The sequence below is a fragment of the Seriola dumerili genome, unplaced genomic scaffold (genome assembly GCF_002260705.1).
Source record: "Seriola dumerili isolate Sdu_G_001 unplaced genomic scaffold, Sdu_1.0 BDQW01000024.1, whole genome shotgun sequence".
NCBI lineage: Eukaryota > Metazoa > Chordata > Actinopteri > Carangiformes > Carangidae > Seriola > Seriola dumerili.
In genome coordinates, this window is record NW_019174279.1 from 1,938,270 (window position 1) to 1,965,472 (window position 27,203).

Here is a 27,203-nt window from a genome sequence, read left to right on the forward strand (position 1 = left end):
CTACACAAAGCAAAGGATAGATGTTTGCTGCCACTCTTCTCGGTTTCTTGAGCAGATTTTCTGGGGATTAAACAGAGGGAATATTGTCTATTATCGTTGGTGCTTCCACATCTGTACAGCTTTGATTCCTACAGCAATGGAATGAGGTAGCTCTTATCTCATCCTGCATATAGCCCTTCAGGCTTGTGTGCATGCATGAGAACTGTACAGAAAGGAGTTCATTAAGGAGCTCCTTTAACACTAGCACCCTACTTCTGTGTAATGACAGGATCATCAAAAGTGTGTTGGAAGCCGCTGTATGTTCAAGGGGTGCAATATAGTATACTGCACAACTGCATACAGCATATAGGGGCTTATAGCAAAGATGGGAACGTTATCAGAGACCATCATGGTTGTTTTTTCCTTTGCATGGGTAAAACTGAAAAAGTCAGATAATTTGGGAAATGGGGTCAGGTAATAGTTTGTGTTAAAGAAGGTATTTTGGGCATAGCATGGCTTCAATCCCACAGTTGAGGGACACCATGCTAATATAGATAAAGCACTATCGCAAACTTGAGGGACGGCAGAAAATGTCAAAAGATCAATCAAGATGAGATCAACAGCATCACTCCTACTCCCTCACCATGAATCTGTCAACTGAGGCCTCAAATAAATTTAAAAAAATGATAGCCTCTATTTTTACCCATGCTATTTTATAGTTAGCTCAGTTAGCAAAACAACTTTGACAATGTACTCTGTACTGAAAGGGTTACCTAAAAAATCCCTATGGTCTAATTGAATTAAAACAAGACTAGGTCAAAAACTAGTGTATGGTTGAACTTTGTATGGTCAATGTGCAAAATTGAGGACATAGCTGAAAAGCACTGAACTGCTGTTAACAACTACTTTCAATAGAAAGTAGCAAAAGCCTGCTTGAAAAGTCACTAAGGCCCTGTTCATACCTGGCATTAACGTGCGTTTCAAGTGATCCAATCACAAGTGGACAGCTCTAAGTACGTCAGTTCACACCGGGCATTAAAATGCATCTCCACATGTGTCTCGAGTGACCACTTGTGATCGGATCTCATTTCCACAGCTCTATATGCAAATAAACACATATGCGTTGTTGTTTTTAGCCAGTCTGTGACAGACAGGTCTGTTGTCACTGTGTTTGTTTGCTTGTGTGTGACAGAGAGCGAGAGAGACAAAGAAAGAGAGAAAGGGAGAGGGGCAACAATGGGCTGAGCAAATCACTGCACTGCGCACAGCTCTACAATGAAATAAGGCTTTAGCCATTTGAAATAGTAAAATATTTTCGGTTCATTATGAATCTGTGGCAGGACGAATTAGACTGTGGCAGAAGAGGTCAGTAGAGTAGGCGGTTCTTCAATGTGGCTCAGGATGGATTTGTGTTCACACTGCTAAAAGAATGAGGCTATATGTAACGCAGACCACGTCCAAATGTGGTCTGAGTGATCGGATCTCAAATGCATCCTCAATGCGTCTTGGGTACGTTCACACCTGCACTTGGAGCTGTCCAATTGTGATCGGATCACTTGAGACGCATGTTAATGGCAGTTCTGAAAAGGGTCTAAATGTCGATAAATGACGCAATACCCCAATTAGCATATTCATGATGTTATCGTGTTGTATTTGCATTCTACCAAGTGTCAGCTGGTTTCAGCCCTTTATCTGTTTGCATCCCTCCTACTCTCTGTGCTCACACACACAGTATTTCAATACAGCCAAACTTCCAATAAAGTTGTTCTCATTCATATGTTTTTCTGTCTCTGTTGTCAGACAACGGAACAAGTATGAAATAGTTACTATAACTGCTATGGTTAAGAGTTGATATATGTGTGTATGTGTATGTCAGGGTCAGTACGAGTTTTTTTGTTCTTTTCTCACCGATAATAAGAATAGGCAGGAAAAGTTAAGTGTTGGAAATTTTGCCGAAGTGCTCTTCCTAGTTAACGCTGGACTCCCACTCACTCCATTCCCCCTTGAGGCAAGATTGTACTGTATGGTCTTGAATACCAACATTAACAGCTACTGATCTTGGCATCACCGGAGCATTGTAACAAATGTAATGTTGGAACCATTAAAGATGTAGTGGACTTAATGAACAGTCACTGCAAAACAGTCAGCAGGGTTATGTGGCGAAAGTGCTGTTCCTTTACACAATTAACCTCCCATCTGGAGAGAGAAGACATGGGGATTAGAAAAGGGATGATCCTCACATTTCCTCCTTAGCAGCCGAGCAATTTCCTCCTGTGCCAAGGGAGGAAGGCTAGGGGGAGCATGTAGGGGTCCACTATTGTGAAGAGAGGCAGATGGTTCAACTTCCTCCGTGATCCCCAGATGGCAAAAGGCCAGAGGACTGTTAGGAGTCCATATTTGGCAAAGTTTCTGCATTAGCATGAGTATAAGCACAGGCACAGGCAATGCTCCATTCAACAAGTGAAGATGTCCAAGGAGGGGATGTTCACAGTGCTGGGATCACGAAGTGAACAATCAATAAAAGATTATTTTAACTGGGAAATTTAATTTCTTGTTGCATGCTACATTGATTTTTAGGCTATAAAGTCACTGATTCTGAAACATTTATATATACAGTGACTCAGTTATTTAACAAGGACTTGCTGGAAAAGTGAATCGAAGAGTGAATCCACAAAGAGAGTTGGAAAAGGAGTGGACAGTAACGGCTGGGAATATCATGTTATGAAAAAGGAGTTTCTAAGATAAACTGGAAGCCGTTTATGTCAATACAGAGGTGGGTTGAGTGGTCATGAGATTGCCCCAATATAATTAAATCAAATCAATCAAATTAATATAATCATCAATCAAATCACGGAAGATGTAGGCTGAAATATATTCAAATCAACATGAATACTTATAAAATAAAGGTATGATATACCAGGTTTCCCTATTATCATACATGTATTTACATACATAGAAAAATTACTGTGATGTGGATTCAATCAAGATTCATTACATCTGAGTAAAGATGTGCCAAGGGAAAATTTCACCTTGTATATCCATTTACAAAGTTGTTTGTGTTTTTAAAATCACTATACAATCAAAAAATTTAGTTGCCAATTACTGTAATTTGGGCCTCATCAACTGTGATGCATTCCAATTTGTTCCTGTATGGCTAAAACAGTATAATCTGCCCTACTAATCATTCAGCATCTAGGCTCACCAACATGAGTAAATTATGTCCATTTAAAACACTTTAACCCTAAGAAGCATTGCAGTAATTCAAAGCATGCCAACCTCCACTACCTGGTCTTCTATAAGAACCAAAAAAGGGAGAAACTTCAGAATTTACCAACCTCTATATGTTTGTAAAGTAGTGTCATAAAGATTCAGAATGAGTGTAATTTTTTTTCGTTAAATTTGTGCTATCTTGAGACTAATTTCTTTTGCCTGCAGTTACACCACATCCAAAATTTGCTGCCCATTCTGCCTAAACAGACCATTAGACTTTACATTGATCAATGCTGAATAATAGAAAGATGATAATAGAGAGCAGTAAAGTATACACTGTGACAAATGGATAGGAGCAATGGATGCAGCCATGGATATGCAGTAGGTGTGGCCATGAATCAAGGGAGTTATGTATATGAATAATGAGGGAGAAGGGTGAAATGAATGAAATAAAATTAAAAACAAACGAAGAAAATAAAATCTGATAGTCATGGCAACAGCTATAAAAATAGTACCCAAGTTGAAAGTAACAGTATTTTCTAAGGAGGCTATACTTACGACTACTCCCAAGCTCCTCAAAAAGGTATTGTACTTTCTCCCACTGAGTGGAATTCTGGCCAGGTGGGGCCTCGAGTGGAACGAAGGCTCTGAAAGCAATGAAACAATAATTCAGTTGAAGTAAGGTAAAATGCATTAGGTTACTTCTAGGCTGTCACTGTCCCCAGTACACAATATGCTTAAGTCTTCAGTCTTTAGTTTGTTTAGTTTCATGGTTTCTGCAAAAGCTGTATGCATTTTCTCTACATCCCACACACATAATCCGCACATAAAGGAAAATAAGGAAAAAAATCATGCTGTTTATTCATTTCACCACAGAAAAATGTGAAACACTACCAATGTCATTGCTGTTGCTGAAAGATGGCAAGAGGGACAGAGAAATACAGAAAGAAGACAGAAAGATATACTGCTGCTATTTCTGTTGGAAAACAATAACAGTACAGATTATTTTGAAAAAACCTTCAATTTTCACAACTTCTGGTCTAACATCTGTATACCACTGCAGAGATCGTTTATGTCCTCTACTGCTTAATGTTCAGACAGAAATAGGAAAAGGAGCTTTCACAGTGTGTTCTCCACTCCAGCAACAACATGTCTAAGCTCAAAGGTAAATGTCTGTTTTTTCACTTGTCTGCATTTTCCCCTTCTTTAAACTGTATGATTTTTTTCTCATTTTAGATTTCTCTTGTCTAATGTATTATTGGTATTTATGTGTGTGCATATTATATTTGCTCACTGTGAAGATCTTGCAAATCATATTTAAAAAAAAAAAGGATCTTGAAATCTGCAACCTTGCATCGTCAAAACTGCATTAATTGCTATTCTTAACACCATGGACAGTCTTCTAATCCCTGCACCCCTTCCTATCCTTTTCAATTTATTTTGGAAAGAAATAAACAAAAAGAAAAAAAAAAAAATCCATAAATTCTAAAATTTTAGATCCTTCCATACTGAGTACTATCAACCACGACTTTCATGAGTGCTGAGTGACTTCAGAAGTTCTTTGCACAAACCTTTTGATATTTGTGCCCATAAAGGTATAGTATATGATCATCTACCAATAAGACAGATGTTTTCACCTTTAAACCTGCATTTCCTTAAAAATGTTTTGTTTATTTTAATAAGTTCCCTCACTTCATGTGAGCTCCTAATTAAATTAATCAGTTCTCCAATTCACATTTAGCCATTTAGACTCATCCCTCACATTGGTAGATCAATTAACCCGGAACTAAATTTATACCCTGGTTCCTGCGGTCGAAACACGCATCCAAGGTTTATATATAGCATATATAAATATAAAAGTTGTATCTAAACAGCAGGAAAAATTAAAAACATTTTTGTCAGCACAACAGCATTTCTACCAGTGTGTCTTTATGCAAGAAAATGTATGGAAAGGGTCAACAGTATGGATGCTCAATTCTGGTGCAGAATTTGATTCCATTCCATTCATGAAATCCTTTTCCATTGATCATTAATCCTTCCTGGCAGATAACAGATAAAAAGGCCAGAAACCTTCTTAGTGTCTAGAGTCTAAAAAAAAATCAAATGAAATATGCTGCTTTACAGATCTACCAGGATTCTGGTAGAAAAAAAATTAGTCCAAAAATTTTTTTAAAAACTTCACCGGGGGGAGGCGAAAGACATCAGATCACCATCTCCAACTTCCCTTTGCCTCATATGCAAAAAAACAAAATTCAGGCCTCAGTAGGCCACATCTGCCCCAGTATCATGTGGATGTCCCCAGGGGTCCACACTTGCACTTAATCTTTTTCATGTGCATGTGCTTCCCTTCGGTCATGTTATGTGTAATTTTTCATTTTAAAGAAAAAAAGCACTTCATCAAAGTGACCTTAACCCTTTCCCAGCTCCACACAACTGTGTCTGCAGGAAGGACATTACTTTCTCCAACTTAACTCTAAAAAGGTATCCTCAGAAACATGCGAAAATTAAGAGGTATTCATGCTTTTGGCTGTTTATCTTGAATAGTGTTCAAGCTTTGTTTTCCTGTTTTTGTCCTGGCTCCAGTTGGTGTAGAATACTGCAGTCAAGCTCCACACAAGTTTAAGGTCCCTCATCACCACAAAAATGGGCATCGTTCACTGGCTCTCAAATAAAATGTAGAGTATTTTGAAATTGGCACAAGTAGCCACATAATCTCAGTAAATGTGTTACAGTAAATGTGGCAAGAAATTTTCTTGGGTGGCGCCTAGATTGAGGAGCTATCACCCGGACTTTTTAAAAGCACTAATCGATTTTCTTTGGACTAATACGAAAAATAAGTCTTAAAAAATTTTATATGTGACTGAATGACTTGTTAAGATAAGTTATCTGCATTCGCAAGTGGAAAAAAAAAATCGAAAAGATCAGGGGCCATTTAAGGAGTTAAACACCTTTCCGGCTACAAAACAACAAACAAAAGCCAAGTGACATCAAGCACAGACCTACTGAGTGAGCAGTCACCTAAAAAAGCCATTATGTTTCTCAGTATCAGAAAAGCAGTCTGGGATAAAAGCCATCATGTTGTTGAAAATCAAAGCAACAATTGCCAGACCAAAGCAGCAGCAGTCCCAGTTCATGAGGTAAAAGAAGGGCTAAATTGCTTCAGTCTATAAAAAGGCCTAACTTCCAAAGTATTGTCATGTGTCCTTTATTTTCCCAAACCAGGTAAGCCTTCCTCTAGTTCACCATTTAATGGTTGAGAGAGCACATTAAATCGTATAGGTTGAACTGCAGACGTGTTGCTGTCATTGCTGCAAAGGAAATCTATTATGTTGTGCAGGTGCTACTGAACACACAGTAGCTCCTGTGTGTTCAGTATAAAACTTCAAGTAACTTCAGTATAAAACTTCAGGATAAACTGGACATGGCTGAGAATGGGCATCAGTGTAGATTTGTAGATACGATGTAGAATGTCACAAAAAACACAAAAAATATTCTCTCCACATGTACTTTGTACATAGGCCAAATACAAGAAATCTAGAAATCTCTTGTTTTTAAATTTAATGTAAAAATCTAATACAAAATCAAAAGATACTATAGGTCTATATTTAGTAAGGGATATACAGTTTTTTTTTGAACGGCTTAACATGGGCAGACAAATGGCACTGCAACTGTTTGAAGGGGCCGTCCTCTTATTAACTACAATGATACATCCACACCCCCCTTATCTATCGTGTAGTGAAGCAGAAGAAGAGGCCATCCATGTCTCCAACTTACCCAATTAATAGGAGAACCACGCAGACAATGGCAAATCCAATTGTGTACTTCAGAGCGTTTTTCACTTGCTGTAATAAAAGAAAAAATTAAACTGGTCAATCACGGCCATGAAGTGAAAATTATTATTCATTGTGAGTGAGGGAAGGGGGTCATACTCTATTTAGCTAAGGACTATGGTGAGTGAGAGCTATATAGAGTCAGTGTAGATCCAGTTTGACCTAGCAGAGATAACATGTCACTCCCAGTGCTATTCAAGGTGCTTTTAAAGTAACAGTACAAAAGACCTCCCTGTCTGTGAGAGAAAGTGCCTCTGTCAGCTCAAAACTGACACATGGAAGGGAGAAAAGGCACTATGTGATAGCTGGTGTTTGGTACATCACTCACTAAAAGCACCTCTAAAGATAGGGATTTCAAATTTTGCAAAATTTCAGGTGAGAATATGGAGATTATAATTTATAGTAAGAATGCAGTGGTGCAAAGGTTTGACAGAGTGACTTTTTCTGACACAAAATGTCATATAAATATTAACTTATTCTGATCTTTTTTTCTATTTTTCAGTTTGCCTAGCTAATTCATATTTTTTTTAGATATCATCTTCTGTATATTCCAGGCCTTAAATACAAGTCAAATGCATATCCTATCTAATAAAACATTTGTTAAGCCTTTTTTAATGACTTGAAACCTACTTTTTTTTTTTTTTTTTTTTACAGCAATGCTCCTCTCATTTTTACGGTACATTATCTCCACAACCTGTCGATAGGCATTACTTGCTGCCCTCCGCAGTCAGCAGAAATGTCACCTTTGTGATCATGGTGAGCATGTGTGTCCTGTTAGTGCATGACGGCAGAATACAGGAATACAACAATTCACTCAAGAGCACCGCAAGCGGTCGAAAAATCTACATGATATCTTTTACAACCGGTAAATGGATTTTGAGAACAAGCACTGCAAGTTCATAACTGCATAAGACGCAGTAAAACAAGTCAACAGTAGGGCTTGACAGATCAGTCAGCTGCTATTATCAAAAAAATCTACATAAATAGGTACAGCTGAATGGACAAACAGCATTAAAGCATAGATAGTGATAGTTTTTACCTAATATAAAGAGAATATTGATTAATTAGTTTCAGTTTTTCAGGAAATTAGATTTTTTTTCTGTTTGAAGTTTTAAGTGTATTTTATTTTTCATTATATAGGTGAAAATGTATGTAATTTTTTCAGAACCAGGGCACAACACACTGACAAAACATTAAAGCATCAAGACAAAAACATTTATGAAAGAAACAAATAATCTATAATGCATTGTACTGATAAAACCTGAATTGAAATGGCGTACTGTGAAGATTGGTGCAGTGCACAAAGAAGCTGAGGAAAAAGATTCAGGTACATAAAAATGAAAGGCTGGATATTTGCTTTTATTGTTGGTCATGTAAAATGTTAAAATGTGTAAACAAATGGGTTCATGTTGCCTCCAGAAGGCTTGGAGGTTCATCTGAAATGACTTCAGGCAATTTCTGCATTAGCATATTGGTCAGCCGCCCTGAATCACCTGTATGAAATTTGAATTCCTCAGCACTGCATCTACGCTGGCTACAGTGCTGTATGTAGAAGAAAGGTGCATTCTTACCGAGCATTTGTTCCCATTGTCGTCATCTCTTTCTTCATAGTAGAAATAAACGAAGGGGATCCATAGGAAGACACAGAATAGAATGATGGAGTAGAGTGCTATATGGATACAAAAAAGCAATGAAATCCATGCATTAGTCAACTATCTTTTTGTGCCTAATATTGATAAACATGATCATCCCAGCATACACTGTGGCGCCCTCTATCAAGAAATAAAATGATAAAATATTGCAGTGCATTTGTGCAAAGTGCAGTACAGTTCATAGTACAAATATAATGTTTTAAATTCAGATTTGCAACTTATGTTACTTTCTGTATGTCTTAAGCAGACCTCCAAACCATTCATTTATGAAAAACAGTAGTTATGAAAATACAAATATGCCAGCCAGCTGTTGGCTTTCTGAATGCCATTTCAAGAAAACTGTTTTTACATCACCTCAATTATAATTCATTTAGCAGTGACAGATAGTATGAACCCAAAAAATTTCTGAGACGACATGACCCCATTCCTTAAAAACTCTAATGGCAAATCTAGGGCAGGGATCTCTTATCAAATTATCAAGAAACAATGATACCACCATGAAACATAACTTACACTCTGACATTCATGAATAAAAATCTGTAATAGTACACCCAAAATTTGTCATTTTCCCTCCTTCAAAATAAAATTTATTAAAATTCAGGATATTTTTCCAATTTGTCGCCTGACAACATACTGCATAGCATCTCTGGTTGTCTTGTAATTTGACTGTAAGTAAATAAATATATATAAACATATGGGGCTTATGTTACATTAAAGTGCAACTGAAAAATTGGCCCAAGGGCAAAGCAAAAAACTACAATTACCACCTCAGAAATTTCCTCAATCGCATTCACAAGAATGGGTGGACAGACAGACAGCCCAGAAAAAATGCCACGGGCCATGGCTGTCGCCGGCGGAGGCATTAAAAAAGGTATCAACAAAATACAACCACATCTCAAATGAAAAATAACTGCTGAGCATCAATGAGGTCCCATGATATGGCAGGATTTCATCAGAGGTTAATCCTTCCATCAATGGAAAATGCTTTCTTTTTTGTGCTTATTGGTTTTAATTGCGCTCTCTGCTCACTTTCCTACTGAAATTCCTCTCCTGTGCTCAGATAACTCCTCTTTCCTCATATGGGGCCTCGGAGTAATGATTTCAAGGAGGAATGTTTTTAATCATTTTAAACCAATAATTCCTGTTAAAAGCATGCTCGCGGGCTTGTGGAGGGGAGCAACTTCAGTACACATTTTAAAGAAATGATTCCTAAGAAAGCTTGGGGGTCGGTCCATCAGAGTTAGGAAATGTACAGTAGGCATTTGAGCCCAGCAGGCAGTTATGAATGTCATGTTTTGAACAATGACGTGCATGAGAGGTCCATTAAGCAATCAAGTCTCACTTTGCACAGCTCTATGAATTTAAAAGTCACTGAATTGGTTTGTTAAGCAAAGTACTGTATCCCTCTTACGAAGGTCTTATGTGATAGAAGAAAAAAAATTATCTTCCCATTTTATTGAGGTTGTAATATTTAGGATTTTCATATTCTAAAAACATACTACACAATACTCAACCCTAACCTTATATGATACTTTTTTTTTAACAGCCATTCAATTTATTTGTAATAGTAACGACGCATGCACACATCACACTGAGTAAGAGCTCACTAATCGTTAACATTTCACAGACTTCCCTGGTCTCGTTTTCTTTCAAAGACCAAGAGATACAGTGTATGCACAACAATAGTGTATAGGACTATAGTGTATATGTGTGTCATTATCTAACCAGAAACGTTCCCTGCAAATGATGAACGCTTATATTTAGCAGCAGCATCAATGGAGTTTCCTCAGAAAACTCATCAAAAACTGGAAAAAGAAAAGAAAGCTGGAGTTTAGTAGTTTGTTCTCTTTAATTTGGCATGTATGTGTTATCAACCAAAAAGTTATATATTAATTTTTTGCAATGTTAACCAATGGGTTTAAAATGGTGTCTGATCATTGTTGACAAGACTTCCTTTTATTTATAGGTTAAATATATTGTACTTCATCTTTGGATTATAAGTGGACCAAAACCACACTATAACAACTGTTAACAGTTAAAGCAACAATTCATTTATACAGGTGCCCTCTCTATTAACAGTGCTACATGTAAAAGCCTGTGAATAACACCACTGGGCGTGTTCTGAGTAAACTAAAAACAGTGCTGTCTTTTCAGATTGTCACCCAGAGCACTAAACAATAGTTTCAATTAGAGGTGCATTTTGTATTTGAACACCTTAGTCTTCTGCTGTTGGTATATTTAACATTGCTTTGGGTAAAACTCACAGTGCAGGTAATGATCAGTTCCATTTTAATGTTGCCCATTCCAATAGGAAAAACAATCTGCATCAGAAAATATTTTCATTCACTAAAGCCGGTGACCTTCTGTATGAAGTGGATGCAATACATCTGTCCTTGGTGAAAGAACTCGCTATTCTCTCATCCAAGTCTTTTTTGTTTGTTTGGTTCTTCCTGTACAAGCAGCTTTTCAGCGAAAAGACCAACACTAAACGCATTAGGAATTCATAGAATGGAGGTGAGGCAAAAACACTTAAATAGAGAGATGCTATTTCAGGCTATGGGCTTTTCTTTCAGCAGCAAATGGATGTTGGTGGAGAAAGCCAGACAACTCCAAAATAACTCAAATAAAAGCATGCCATGAAGATGTGATCACCAAAACATAGCTCAATGCCTCCTTCAGGTGATAATGTGAATCATTAGCACAAGTCATATTGTGATGCCAACTAAAAATAAATGTGCAGGACGACAAACAGCTTACCATGACCACATCAATTTCACTTTTTTTTCCCCAAATATTGAATAGAAGCTTTACAAAGCAGTAGTGCTTAGTTAAGCCTTGATTTAAAGTCACCAAATTTCAAAACAAATGAAAAATAGAATTAAACCATTAATGGAAAATAGAGATTCAGGCCTATAAATAAGAAACAACAACTACATACAAGCCCTACAAAGTGCCCTTATGGTCACACTTGCACCTGATAGCCATTTGATCTAAAACATCAGTGTCACACTTCAGCCTTTACTGTACATGTGGAAAACAACTGTTCCTTATCAGTAAAGAATGTATGGCCTCAAGTAATTACAAACATGCCTCCTTCTAAAATGGACTATAATTCACAAAATGCTCTTTCTGCAGCAGACAAATGGATGTCACTGTTATAGTGATTTCCTTTTTGCCAGCTGTGATTGTGACAGGGCATTACTTTCAATAAACACATGCTCATTGCTCCGCTAAGGTATCCATTTACACTCATTTACAGCCAGACAAACTAAGTTTAGGATGATGCCAGGAGCCAATAAATGCAAGCCATGCACAGTATGCAGCCTCTGGCATATGCTTGTGGGTTAAAGCAATGGGTAAAATTAATCATAACACCATGAATATTAACATACTGAGAGAATAGGTCATACTGCATTACCATGTATCATCAATTACTCTCTAAGCAGATCTTCTACTGGGAAGAATGCCTCACCAAGAATAAAAGTTTAACACATTTATCCCCCTGACAGAGAGCAGCAGACTAAATAATTAAATGTCCTTCCTGAACCCTTTACATAGTATATACTCAAATGTACTCATGGGAGAAGCAAAAAATTTAAAATAAAAGAAACATATTTTTTGGAGGATTGGCAGAAGTACATGTAGCTATAATGGTCCACAGTCTAACAAGTGTTTGGCAGCTTGCAAACTGTGATGACACAAGCAATAGTTATTTACCTCTTTATGTTTTACTAAATACCTGTGCCAATTTACAACAATTATCTATTATCACTCATCAATTATCATTCAGAGCAGTACCAGTATTTCCATTCCCAGCACAATGTAATGCTTGATGAGAAACATTAGACCCTTGTCCTCACCTTACTGTGGCTCTCCACAGGGGCATTAGCACCTGGACTCTGGTCCCTTGCAGATGGACAAAATGTATTACACATTATGTGAAAATTAAATGCCAGGGGAGATTTCTCATTGTCTGTGACAAAGGACTCCAGAGACTGATGAAAATATCTGTCTGTACAAACACTTGCTGAAAGGTATGACACTGTGAACTTGCACTCTCATTTCCTGTAAACATCAAGGGAGGTACCATTTTTAGGGCAGGCAACCCTGGGATAAAACAATTGCGAACATTTGACTTAGATTTGACAGCATGAAGGACTCTGATTTGATGGCTATGTTTTTCTGTTTCTGCTGGATGTGTGAATAAACAGATGTTTGCTAACATGTAAGATAAAATAACTGATGGAGTATCAAGGCTCATTGCTGAGTTTGTTTTGGTCATTCTTCAAGTTTTGTTTTTAGCTTTGAGGTCAAAGAGAGGTATAATAAGATACAAGAAAAATTTATTTAATCCAAGTAATAATTTTTTAATGTGATCATTTTAAAATTGCTTTATTGACTCCAAAAATGTTTACAATAAGTATACAACCATGAAAGTGCAGGGCTGAAACTTTCACACAGTGAGAGCCTAGGCATAATCTCTGTCATGGCAAAGTCATGTATAACAGTAATAACACAAACATTTGGACAGCTCAACGCTGTCCAGATGTAACCCATAGTGGGGAAAAAAGGAAGCTGGTTCTACCTGGCAGCTGACTCTGGAAACATTAAATAGCATAACTATTATATCACACTGTGTTTCTTATTAAACATATTACTTAAAAATAGAACATCAAATTTATATGTAATATGAGCATAACCTATGTTGTGTTGCAGATGCTAATTCTGGATGTAGAATTTTCTAGTTTGTTGCCAGTTGCTTTACAATGGACTGTTACAAAGTGAAACAGTTTGTTGTCATATTTTTAGGGCCCAAGCACCAAGGGTGCCAGGGTCAGAACAGTCCCCAGCACCAAAGGTGCAAGGAAGCTATTGTTTTTGTGTTTGGGTTTAGGAGGCTGGAAAACTCATGAAAATGCTTGAAAGCTTAACAATCCATGAAAAGTGATACATGCAAGGACTGCTAAAAATGTCAAAGTTATGTAATGATGGGGCTAGGATGTGGCAAACTGGCCATAGCACCCCCAAACAGAGGACCATGTTAGGGTAAAGTTGGTTGGATGTTCATGAAATTTGGTGGGATTATTGCTCTCATCATTCAAGACATTATCAATATTGTGTCAAAACAAATCACACTTAACTTCTTAGTTCACATGGACTATTTGTTGGGACAGCGCTGTTACTTATTAATGAGGTGCTATATGTAAGTGTTTTGATTTGAAGAATTGGTCACTGCAAGGTAAGAATATTGCATGCAGACAGACTAGTGTCTGCAAGACTTATATCATTAAAAAGTAACTTCAAGCTGTCCATGGACTAAATGTCTGAATCCCTGTTTTGAATATTTCAAGATAGAGAAACTGCCTTCAGTTTGTTATCACGCTTTACTTCTTCACTAAGAAGGCCCCTCTGTAGCACACGAAGTAGCCCTCCAAAATAAAACTGATATGTCCTTGTTTTCTGAATGCTTTTAAAGGAAGTACTAGGTTACAACTCTCCACTAAAATTTTGTCAGCCCATGTAGGTGGATAAGAATCACAGACAAAAAGAAAGTTCTTGCAGTGTATTTACAAGAGGGTTGCATCCTCTCTAGCTGCTCTTCTACAAATGGCATTAAAAAAAAGGCAGAGAGAAAGCCGATGATTTATTTAAAGGGCCCAGGGGTATTTTGCCCTGTTGCTTAAGGGTCTTATGCACCACTGCTTTGAATTACTGAGCAGTCCAAGGAAATGTATAAATGGACAGAGGCTGGCGATTGAAAGGCTAGGCTTTCAAACTTAGGGTTCATCAAAGATCACAAAAATCTATTTGGGATTTAAAGTTAGTGGGTGTTTCAGTTACAGATGTTCATCCTCCTTGTCAAATTGAAGGTACATTTTATCTCATATTATACTGTAGAATTTGTGAACAACAGCAGGATTTATTCTCAATAGACAATAAGTAACATTTCACACACGTTGACAAACTATTTTCCCTTTCAGTTTTTTTGCAGTAGAGGCGCATTCTGATATAACTATTATCTTTTTCGTCAATGGGTGTCAGATCTTTGGTCAGACGCAAAACACTTTGTAATGCAGAAAACTATAGTCATACACTTATAACTGCATGCTTATATCTGTCTGAGATGTAACATAGTTGAAATGCATTTACTTGACCTACTTATGATGTTACTGTGAATGCAGCCATCATAGGAAAAAGATTCTTAGCCACAGTGAGATTTCACACCCCTGACAGTCCTTTAACATAAGCGCAAATGCAGTTTAATGAGCAAAAGAGTGTAAAATAAATAACCTATAAATATGACCTCATGCGCTACCAATGATTCTGTATAATTGTGTGGATTCCAAAAAAAAGGAAAATACAACCCTGGTTAAAAAGTAAACACTACATTAAAATAACAATGGGTGCTATATTATAATTACCCCACCATAATTTCCCCACAATGACAACACTCTGCTTGTAAACCTCCACAGGGTAATTATACGGCAGAAAAGTGGATTCAAAGCTGCCGCAGAAATGGTCACAATGTCAACTACAGGTTTGATTAAACATGTGTGTCTAAAGAAAAATCTGCACATTTCTGAACCAGTAACTGACAGAAATTCACCAAATGACAGCTATGGGACACCATTAAGTGATTTCAACTAAATAATGCACAGTTCTTAAAAATCACTTGACATACACGTGCTTATTAACTGTGATCACCACTGAATACAAATCAATCTACCTTGGAGAAAAACATGTTCCACTGGAAGAAATGGGAAACATCTATGTCAACCCAGTAATTATTCCATTTGTGAAGAGACAAATGGACAGTGCTGTCAAATATGGCCTTAAAGAAAAATTCAACTTAAAGGTTAGATTTGGAAGAAAGCTGTGCATAAAACACACATGGAGCTTGGTCTCCACCTACTGGCAAATAATAAAGTGATGCCCCTTAAAAAAAGACAGGAAATAGTCTCTCTAGTTTTAAATAAACAACAAGAACACAGTTGTATAATGGACTGTGCAGCCAAAATTAGATTTATCATATTTTCATATTTAGTCAATTAATGAAGCCTTCAACAAAGTATGACTTTGTATGACTTTTCTCAGCGTCAGCACCCAGCCTTCTTATACAGTCATCTTCACAAACATCTATTCACTGCAGGGATTGTGTAGTCACATAGAAATACATCATAAATCCAATCTGACTTTTTAGAAAAACAATTGTAGAGAACCTTAAATGGCCTGTGCCACTGCCTGGAGTCACAGCCAATATGTGACAATCTCACAAAATATGAGTGCAACACCTATAGTCAAATTAATTTTGGTACAGCAGGAAACAGCTTCAAATTTTATCATAACAAATGCAATGAGCTAAGGAACATGTCAAAATAAGTGATGGGTCAATATTTGGCACCTCTAGGTTTGGAATGCATTTGCAATATCTGAAAGGCAATATAACTTGATTCCAAAAATATGCTCTGAGGGACTGAGCACAATATCAATCAAAACCGCAAAGCTCAGATTTTTGTATTTTAAGCAGTTTTACAAGCACTCAACCTTCCTTATCAACAGCCAAAGGTTACAAGCACAACAAATTTGCAAGTAGCTCATTCGGCACCACACACTCCCAGAGCTGTGATCACAAGTATACATGCTTGAGGCAAGTAGTTAACTCTTTCAGGCTTCTCTCTCCTAGCTACTAGAATGCATACTCCTGATATGTCTAAGAATTTTCAGCTAAGAAAATAGATAAGAAAATCTATGTGAAAAAAATGTTGAATTTGTGTTGTGAATGGCATGATCAAACTATATTTGGACAATAATGCCTACTTAACATACAATATAAAATAAAAGTATTTATGTGGAATAAGTCTATAAAAAGACATGGGGACCACAATATGAAGTGATGCATGAAACACCAACTTCAGCAACCGTTCAAAACAATTATAGAGATTGTGGCTTAAGATGTACTCTCAAGCTTTCTAAGATAAGAGATATACTTACTAAAGCAGTTACTAAACCAACTATATGAGCTTTTCCTTCGATGTGTAACAAATTTCTTGAGTGTAACTATTGCACCAAGAACATGGTTTCTCAGCAGTTAGGCCATTAAATGAATTAAATTACTGAGAGGACATGGCCCAGGTTTAAAAACTAAGCCTACTGAATTATTCATTTTTTAAGTCTCTATAAAGCAAAGTTTCCATTTAAGGGGATGTCTAATCCAAACTATAGATACTAACAGAGAAATCAATTTTGTGTATGAAATCATATTTGTGTGTCCAAGGGACAATATACTGTGGCTTCCTGAATGCTGGACTCACGTGCTGTGTTCATGTCCTGTGAAAGCCGATTTTCTGATGTCATTATACCAGTGGAAGTGGTTTCTTTGATTGGGCTGTCTGGGCAAAGAGACAGCTTGTCTTCCTTGCATTTGGCATTTCGGAACAGACGGTACGTAACAGTGTTGCTGACAGGCACTTTAAGCCAGCATCTGTTAGACAACTTATGATCTAGTGTCTTTGGCATGACTGAATTTGCTATCATCAAAGACAACAAACGTGTGTTATCCTTTAATATGACAATCATGAAGAAATTTCAGTGGCACTAATAGCTTTGAGTTAGGAATTTATCAGCCAAATAGCCTGGATACTGTCCCCATGAATTGCAACCACGCACAAATACTGGAATTAGGAAGCGATCCATGGGGACTGGACCTGCCCTCCTTCCTAGCAAGAGAATTGGGCAAGATAAGCCCAAGATGTCTGACTGAATGTTTGACAAACACACTAATGATACAACACAGTATGCAACAAGCCAAAAACAAAATGTCAGTTCTAGTAAAATACTATAATTTCATTTAATGCAAGCTAAATGCGACAATTACAACAAGTGAAATAAGTGAAGGCTAGCTTGATGAAAGTTTAAGCACAGTTTTGGGTAGCCATTGTCTTGGAAAGTAATACTGTAGCTTCATTTTTTTTACTGCCACAATCTGGACTGTTGGTACATCTCATTTTTATTTATCATATACCTTAACTGGTGATGAAAGAGTGAACTGTAAAATCTGCTGTGACACTCAATGACCTGTAGGTGGCACAAGTGCCAAAATTGCAACAGCTATTACCTTACTTGGCTGTAGATGGCGACATCAACAAGTTTACATTTGTACATCTCCTATTCTATTTTGGGCGCAGGTTCACATGCGTAGAACTGGTCTGACAAAGACCGGAAAGCTCCATCTTGTGGAGACTGCGTGCAACCAACATGTCTGCTATGCTCAGTGCTCTCACAGAGGTGTGATCACTTATTCTGACTAGTTAGACCTCTAGTCAGGTTGAAGTTAGGCTGAGCTATACAGGTCTTACAGGAGGTAACCAAACTTCATGAACCAAGAAATATGATAAGGGTGTAATGAAAAAACTATTAGGGGTGGTTATCACAAAATCTGCAGAAAATGTCTTCTAAGGCAAAGTGAAAGTAAATTACATGTGTAGGTGGACCATGGGCATGTGGGGCTTTTAAGGATACGAGTTACACATCTTGGTGAGAAACACTGAATGCCAAAAATATATACATTTGTCTAAGACTGTTCATTATTTTGAACAAAATGTTGGGAATATTTTAGTAGATTTTACACACACACATATATAGATATATACACTTCTACAATCACTTAAATATTTTCTGACTGACACTGACCTCACCAAAACAATCACCTATAATGAATGGGTATTTTTCTGATACCTGTTTTCACAACCCCTTTAGTAATCCTGAGAAAAAAGTCTCATAAACATGATTATCAACTTATTCTGTAAGCATCGGATTTTCATGTCCTGACTGTCTTCACATGGAGGAACAGTTTGTAAAAAATAGCCAATCACATGCAACATTAATACATGTGAAGCAGCATATTTAATATATGATGAAATTATTGGTACCAATGGGGAAATTAAGCTATTACAGAACCATAGATAGTGAAGTGCAACAAAGAAAATATGTTATGAACATAAAAACGCATTTAAATGATACAAATATATACCTTTAGAAAATACTAAATAATACTAAAATTATAAATTATAAAATAAGTGCAAAGTAACAGTATGTAAACATGAACCATGAAGAAGGAATTATAAGCATCTGCACATTCAATGAGAAATACATTTTGGTAAACTTCAAATAGCGTGAAAACATGAGTGAATATGATCATCACTGTCCATCATTAAGACACAGTGGGTAATTATACTAAATTGTGTTGTCATATGACAGTCATGAAAACAGTTCACCTTGTGTTCACCAGTAAAATAGTGATAGGTATACTGTATGTGCTCAATCTACTGTAAAAGTCAGTTTTGGACATGAAATGAAAAACATTTCAGCATACTTCATATGCTACAATAAATTTGATTTTTTTATTGACAGCTATAGTTGACTGATGTAAACTGCCTGCTTTTTAAACAGATTTTATTCATTTTAATGGTCACTGTGGGCATTTTGCCAGGAAGCAATGTAAATCTTGGATATTTCTGTAACACTGCATCATCATGGAAAGCAAATTGCTCTACCCATCCATTAACATTACCCTGTGAAAAGGACTTTTCACTATCTATTACTTCAACAGCACTGCCCATTTCCAGTTCCTCGTATAATTAGTGTCATTCAACTGAATGCCATGTTTTTGTTTAAATCAAGATTTGAAAGTAAAATGTATTAAAAAAAAAAAGAAGAAAAAGGGCTACAATATGTTGTAGAATCAGTGAACTATTGTATGGGCTTTTAATATAGGCTATCTTAAACATCTTAATATATCTTAAAATGACAGTCTGAATGAAATTGCTCCAGAACAGGTAAGATGTGCAAATTACTACACATGTACCCTGTGTGAAAAGGAGTCACCACTGTGGAAAACAAAGAACCAGTGTAAATCCAAAAGTTAGCCTGCTAACTCACTAAGTGAGTGAGTTAGACCCCAGATGTCACTAAAATTGCACTGGAACTACTATAATATGAAAGAGGAGATTGAGTTAAAATCATAGGAGAATGACGTTGCACACAGGCAATCACAAAACAGATAAACACCATAAAAATATTCAAATACAAGGATTAATCCAGAGATAGATATATTAATTTCTCCAAAGTTCAGCAGTAAAGAATCCTCTCTAGTTTAGACTTTTGTTCAAAAATATTCACTTAACTTTTTTCATGTGCACCTACATAGACAGATATTAAAAGAATGAAGAATACTTACTGTAATATCCATACAGAACAGTGTCTTCAATTTGCCCTCTTGTCTCATTGTTTGCTGCCCATTCCTGGAAGTTAACAAGGGAAAAGTTTATGGTTAAAATTGGAATTAAGTTCAACAGTAAAGGAAATGATGAAAATATAACAATCAACGAGAAACCCATTGAAAAAACAATGATGAGTATAAAGTATAGTGTAATAATTAAAACCAACACAGAGGGAGAAGTTTATTTTCTGGTTACTGTATTAATTCAATGATTTATTTGTTTACCATAATCTTTTCTTTTAACTTTTCAAGAAAAGGATGGAAACAAAAACCACAATACATGTTAATGAATGAGCCCAAGACCCTGAGAATGGGTAGGTCATGCCAAACTAGCAAAAATGTGGGATCTGACACCTTTGTTTAGCTAGGTTCACAAACTGAATTCAGACATAAATAGAGAATAATGCAAAACCTACAGCAATGGGGGGGGGGGGGGGCAACTCATAGCAGTCAGACCTTCGCCTAAATCAATTTTTATTCATGTGTAGCACAGGTGTGGGAAATTGTCTATCATTGCATTTTCTGCATTTTACTTAAAGCATGAACTCTCTAATTGGAAAAAAAAACTGTGAAAATCTGCAAAAATATCAAAAACCAGTAATTGTTTTTGAAGAGCAACAGTCTAAAAGGAGAATGTTTGTGTAATTTCTGTCTCTGAAGTGTCAGGGATTCTCACTGCACTGAGAAAAGCTCAAATGATCTCTCCCATCAGAAGTTAACATTCTCATGACGCTTTGATTTCTCCCTTTACACTTATTAAATTTTATCGAAAAGCCACCACTTGCTTTCATCCCCCTTTACTGATTTTTTATCTTATTACTAAGTGTAATCACCTAGAGATCACTAAGAATCATGTTTGATTAAGTAAGTGAGGGATTATCTTCCTGTTGAGTTAATGTGTGCAGCCTATGTCAAGTGGCCATGACTAAATAGTACAAAAAAAAAAACAAATACCCTTTAGCAATCAAAGTAGTTCACAACCCAGATGAAGCAACAAATTACCTGCTGTTCAAATGAAAATATCATTACACGCTTTGCTGAATCTTCAAATAGATAGAAACAAATGCAATGACTTGGTAAAAAATTATGGGCCAAGAAATGCTTTCAGCTTTTAGTTTGGACAACAACAACATTCACACCATCTAAGAAAATTACAAAGCAAAGTTAAAGGCTGCCTCAGGAAAAGTCATTAGCATTTCTCAAATTGATTGTTAGCAGAAAAGATACTAACCTTATAGGTACCGTTGGGATTCTTCATGAATGAAACAAGGAATATATCCACTGGTAGAAGTGCAGACGTTATCAAAGCAATGGCCAGTGCACATATTGCTGTGATAGTTGAAACAACTTCACTCTCCTGACGACTTTGAAATTTCCGAATGTAGACCCAACAGAAAGCCAGGATTAACTAAACAGAAAAAACAGAAATCAAGTTAAAATAAATGGAATAATACTATAATAAGGAGCAATAAAATGATGATAATTTTTTCTTTGCATCTGAATATAATTTCAGAAAGATATGGCTGATATGGCTTCTGGCTATGTCAGAAGAAGTGAATATTGAAAGAATACATAAATGAAAGAATGAATGAATATAATGTGATATAACATTGACAAGTGTTGCAGTGCAATATCTTATTGAACCATAATGTCCTCCTATGCTTGATCAACACTGCTTAGAAACACTAGCTCAAGTGTGTGTCGTTGATTGCCAAAAAGAAATACTCAAACTCAAAGTGTTTACATAACAAGTAGGGAATTATATACTGAAAATAGCCTGCAGGTGCTATGGAACAGCTGATCTGATTATATCATACTCCCTCTCCTTATCCTCTTTCATTATAGCCTGAACACAAAGGGGAAATAATACAAAGTTGACTTTTTATAAGTAACAGGATTAATATGTCTACTAGAAGAACAATAGTGTACTACAGATTGTTTTAAATCTTAAAATTAATTCATGAATTTGCTAATTTATTCTGTTGCAGTTTAACATGAAAAAGACCAAATGAGAGAAGGAGAGGGATTGCTATTGTAACTGGCAGGAAACTCATTTGACAAAGAAGCAAAAGAGGGGCTCCAAAATGACAAGGTCATATTCCAGGCACACAAGCTGTAAGAAGAGAGGACACTGCTAAAACTAGTCCCTTCAGATCAAGGGCTGCCATTCACCGACAGGATCAATTAACAGGCCCGCCAGCCTTAAGCTTCTGGCTGCTTGTTTTGCCAGGTAATGACGCAAGCTTTGCATCCAAATAAGATCCATTGAAAGGTTTGTTCAAATAAAAGGGCTGGTGGTGGTGACTAGAAGAGCAGAGCAGTTTATTGGCATCCAGGCACTCTTCTGGGCGGCTTCTGATTTAGCTATGTGACTCTAAATGGCAGCTGAGATAATGACTGCTAATTTGGGTAGCAGATTACCTAGCTGACCAACTTCAAGGCAAGGACTACTGAAATCATAGTCTTCACATGGGACATATATTAAGACTTACAGGATATGTTACATGAAGGTTACATTGTTACATGTGCGTTCACAGTATCTATGATAAAAAGCACACTTTCCTTTGAGTCAACAGCACGAAATTATTTCTTCGGAAGAATTTCTGTCAAGCACATTTTAAAAGCCTGTGATGACAGCTAGCTACGCAACTTAATTGGATGGTGTTGCCAAGAAACATCAAAACGGAGATGTTAATTTTCTGTAAAATGAATAAAGAGTTCCAGGTTCTATTCTCGACGTCGTGGTGTTTTACATTGATTCTAATACTATGCAATATAAAATTACACTAAATACATTTGGCGCTTTCTACAAAACGACAGCCTGTTAAGTGTGTCACGGCTAATGTTAGCTAACACCAACCCAAAGCCAATATTGACGTACATACACAATACACCGTAGCCATGTCGCGCCGCATAACTCATTAACCAAGCAACCTCTTCGCCTGCTAACACATCTCAAACTAATTGTCTAACGCCCCACTGCTTAATGTAGCGATTAGGCAACTTTGTACTTGCTTACCAAAAGTATAAAGGTGAAAATAGACCACCCGAGCACAGACTCGGAGAGAAACGACTGGGCCGCCATCTTCACTTCCTGCAATAACAAACCCACGTGTTTCTGGTGACGTCACCACGGTGGGAGAGCGAGCAGCAGCCGTGACGTCTCCGCAGAAAGTCCATATGCCTGATTATATGTTCAAATGTGTGTTGAGAATTACATGAGTTTTAGTGAATTTAACAGGTTCACTGGTGGTTGACGGAGCAGCAATGTAACATTACAACTGTCACATTTAATAAACCTGTCTACCAGAAACAGCGGATACCAGCAGTACAAGAATATTACCATCGGTGGTGGAAAAAGTATTCAGATATCCTACTTCTACATAAGTAGCAATACCACACAGAATGGCCTACTTAATTAGTAAAAGTAAAAATTCCGCCTTCATCTTTTAAAGCTACAGAAGAATTATTAACACAATGTTCTTAATGATGATGATGATGATGATGATGATGATGAACTTTCATATGTCTCTACAATGTAATTAGTTGCTGTTTATATTTTAATACTTTGAAACGTTTTGAAATTATACTTAAAGTAAATTACATTTCTCAGTAACTAAATATCTTTGGTTACTTTCCACCATAGAATATAGTTTGACTGTTAGTCAATATGTTAGTTAGTTAGTGAAACTGACGGGTACTTATTTGTTATCTTCTTAATACTCAGGATATTCACAGACTCTACACAGGGCAGATAAAAGACACCCCTGTGCCCGCTGATTTAGGAATGCATTAAGGATCAAGGCTCTTTTTCTGCTACGGACACATCAAGGCATCATCAGTGGGACATTTTGGCCAACCGAGGGGATACCTGAGACAACCACATGGGCTCTGTATCCATTAGGTATGTGCCCTGACTGGACCCAGGAGACCCATGGACCACATGCCATGTGAACACCTTTATGAAATATGATAATGTGATCTCTCTATTATTTGCCGTTATCCTGTTAGGTATCAGTCTATATTTCTTCTCATCCTTTTCTGTATGCTTTTTAAATATCTACAGTAACATCTCTGTCACACATAGTAGTCCACAGCATACAAAATCATATCAGTATTGGTATAAAGTACGTACATTTTCTAACTCTTGCATGCATCATACACACATTCAGTATTTGTCCAGTCTCTGGTTCCAGCATTAAGCTTTAAACTTGGTGAAGTAGGCCACAGGAATTAAGAGTGCAATGCACCTGTAGATGCATTCCCATGTGTAGAGATGATCATTGGGGTAATACTTGCTATTTATTATCCACTGTAGTGGCCCACACAAGCAAACAGCCACTGTCTTTGGTGTTACTCAGCTGATATAATAGTGTATTTTGAGTAAAATTCATATTGTCAACTGCAAAAATACTGCTTTCTATACATCACAGATTTTTCTCTTCTGTTTTCTTTCTTTTCTTTGGTCTCTGCCCTCAAGGTTTATGCTCTCATTTCTGTTTTCCTCTTTGGTTAGCAAGTTTTAAACAAAAATATGTGACTTTGATTGTAGGAATGACAGAGTGGAGGTTTGCTTCGTCACTGTAGGCAATAATTAGCGTGTGTGTCTTTACTATACAAATGTCTGCCATGTATGCTTAAATTTCAATATAGGCCCTCAGGAATAAGTAAAACCAATATTTATTCATATGTGTTGCATAATTTCCAACATAGCGTCAGTTTCCATTTGAATTTCACAATATAACAGAAATCAGTACTGTCAGATACCTCTGCAGCTACTTGAGAAACATGTTACGCTGTTTCTTTTTTTACTTCTACTCAATGACTAGAGGGACCATCAATCTCTACAACTGTATGTATTTGTTTGAACTATAAAAATGCATCAATAGTGATACCACTCAAGTTTTCAAAAAAGTTGATTCTTTAGAGGTATGATGGGTATAAGCTTCTGTTTCATTCGGCAGGGGATCCAAACTTATGCAGCAATGGGATTATCTAAACTTTTCCAGACTCTGTGTGAAGTGAAACAGTCAGTGTGAAGGTTTCTTTGTGCATGGCGAGATTTCACCCATATGCCAGGCACACTCACCATTTCCTTCAGTTCTTATCAATTTTATTTTGCATCCAGACCCCATGGTATCTTTACATAAAGAATTTGCTGTCTTTTTATTCTGCCTCCCTTTTCACAGTTTTAAGTGCACTGTGTCACAGAAGTCTGCTCCATTTATGGAGTATATTGTCCCTTAAATTACAACAGTCTAAGAGTGTGCAGTCATGCTTCACCATGTCTGGAATTATTGAGACAAAATTAAATTACTACTTGAGTAATTACTTTTGCAAGGCGTGGACTAAAACAGTCCATGGTGACATTGAGACTCTAAACTTTTTTGAAAGTGAAAATAACAGTTCTCTATATTGTACTGGGGAAAATTTGTCTGTTACTAATTGGAATAAGGAACATTCTTACCAATTAATTAGTTTGTCACTATTGAATTAGACACTTTCAAATTCAACTCACTAAAATCAATAACCATACATCTAAACTTCATTTATGCCCCCGACTTTAAACATTTTAATTAAACTAATGTCTTCATTCACAACCCATTATTCACTTGCACAGAGAAGGTAGGTCTACTTAATTCAAGCAACCTTTCAAAACTGCAAATGCCTTTATCATGCAGCTTGGCAATGTGCCCTAATGGAAAGCATGTACCAAAGTCTATTAAAAGCTGAAAAGAGGGTAGGAAAGTATCATTTCTGTCACTCAATGGAGGATTTGGAGATTAGATATCTTACATTTGATTATATGTTTGTTATTTTTATCCTTCTTTTCATTTTGTAATGATACTTTAGTCAGCTGGAGGGGCTGCTTCAGTGAGCAAATCACAAACCCATGTTACCTATTCCATGTTATCTCTAGAGGATGATAGTGCTCTCACAGCAAAATTATAGCATCACATCCACTTCTCATCCACTCTTCACTTTTTTTCCAAACCAGTTTTCCCAGCCCAGCTGAAGAGCACAAGAGATGTTGCAGAAATAGTTCCAACTACAATAGCTGTGGCCGCCATCAAATTTGTCCATCTGATTTTGAAAATGAAAATGCTTTGTCACCATTTAACGTGACCTTCCACTGACTGGGTGAGAAAACACGTGGAGCTCACGTGACTAAAACAGACAGTGATAAAGTAGGATTTTGCTTCTTTTATGATTCTGTTGGTTTAAATTTGGCTATGCAGTTGTAGATACATTTATGTAAAATACTATGTGAATATTACATGAGGTCAGGTTATGTATGAACAGCCACAATGCAATGTAAAGCAAGGGAAGTTTGTTGTACAGACAGGAGATTGAAATCCACAAATGCTAAATGACAAAATTCAATACAGAACATTGCTTATGCAAATACTGTAGGTGCAACACACTGTATGACGATAACAGAGAACGACAATGTCTGTCAGGATCATGTATTGGTGAAGTATAAAGTTAGATTTTGTTTACTTTTTAAAGAACCTCCCAAGACTTGTGTATTGTATTTAAATGACCTCCGAATGACTTTCAGTGTTTTTGATTAAAAATAACCTCTACTACTCCCTGCACTTGCATGTTGAAGATTTGGCCCAAAACACTGAATGTTTGAGTTGATATCAAAGAGAACCCGTATCACACAGCTATCCCAATGAGGTTGCCACCAACTGATTTTCTTTCATTAACCTTCAATGGATGGTTCAATTATATTCTCATATTTCAAGAATAACCCACAGAAGTATAGCTGCAGGCCAAACTGACATGTTATTGTATCTTTTTAATTCTCTTTCTTTCTTTTTTCTGTCTACATACAGGACTGGATGCTTTCATGCCCAGGTGAGCTCTCAGAAATGATGAATGAGACTCCTTAATGGCTTTTGTGATTTTTATGAGCACATGAAAGGTACACATCAGTGGATATGTCTGCATACAGATTAGTAACACACAGTATGCTGCCTTTGTCTACTGCTTTGCCATATGTCAATTTAGTAAATGATCCTGTAAAAAGGACAGGTGTTTTGCCTCTAAAGCCCTTTAACAACTGTGATCTGACTGGTGCAATGAAGAATCAGAATACAGCGATTAGTATGATTGTATTCAAGGCAAGACAATAATGTTTGCTGAGGTTGCGTATGTACTTATCCAATACAAATATGATGCTACACATGTGCACTTACACAAACACCCAAAGAGGGGAGTGCTGTATTTATTACACATGTCCATTAT

The 27,203-nt window shown here is 36.7% G+C and overlaps 1 protein-coding gene across 1 annotated transcript in view; it reads right to left on the bottom strand.

Moving 5' to 3' along the window:
• The window catches only part of lmbrd1 (LMBR1 domain containing 1), a 56,876-nt gene extending 33,836 nt beyond the window's left edge, over positions 1–23,040 (bottom strand). The window contains exons 1-6 of the mRNA XM_022763722.1: positions 22,969–23,040; positions 21,181–21,357; positions 19,908–19,971; positions 8,591–8,688; positions 6,964–7,031; positions 3,748–3,836 (exon numbers count right to left, since the gene is read on the bottom strand). Coding sequence (XP_022619443.1) covers positions 3,748–3,836; positions 6,964–7,031; positions 8,591–8,688; positions 19,908–19,971; positions 21,181–21,357; positions 22,969–23,034 — 562 coding nt within the window. The 5' untranslated portion in view covers positions 23,035–23,040. The remainder of the gene's footprint in view (positions 1–3,747; positions 3,837–6,963; positions 7,032–8,590; positions 8,689–19,907; positions 19,972–21,180; positions 21,358–22,968) is intronic.
• Between the last annotated feature and the right edge of the window lie 4,163 nt (positions 23,041–27,203).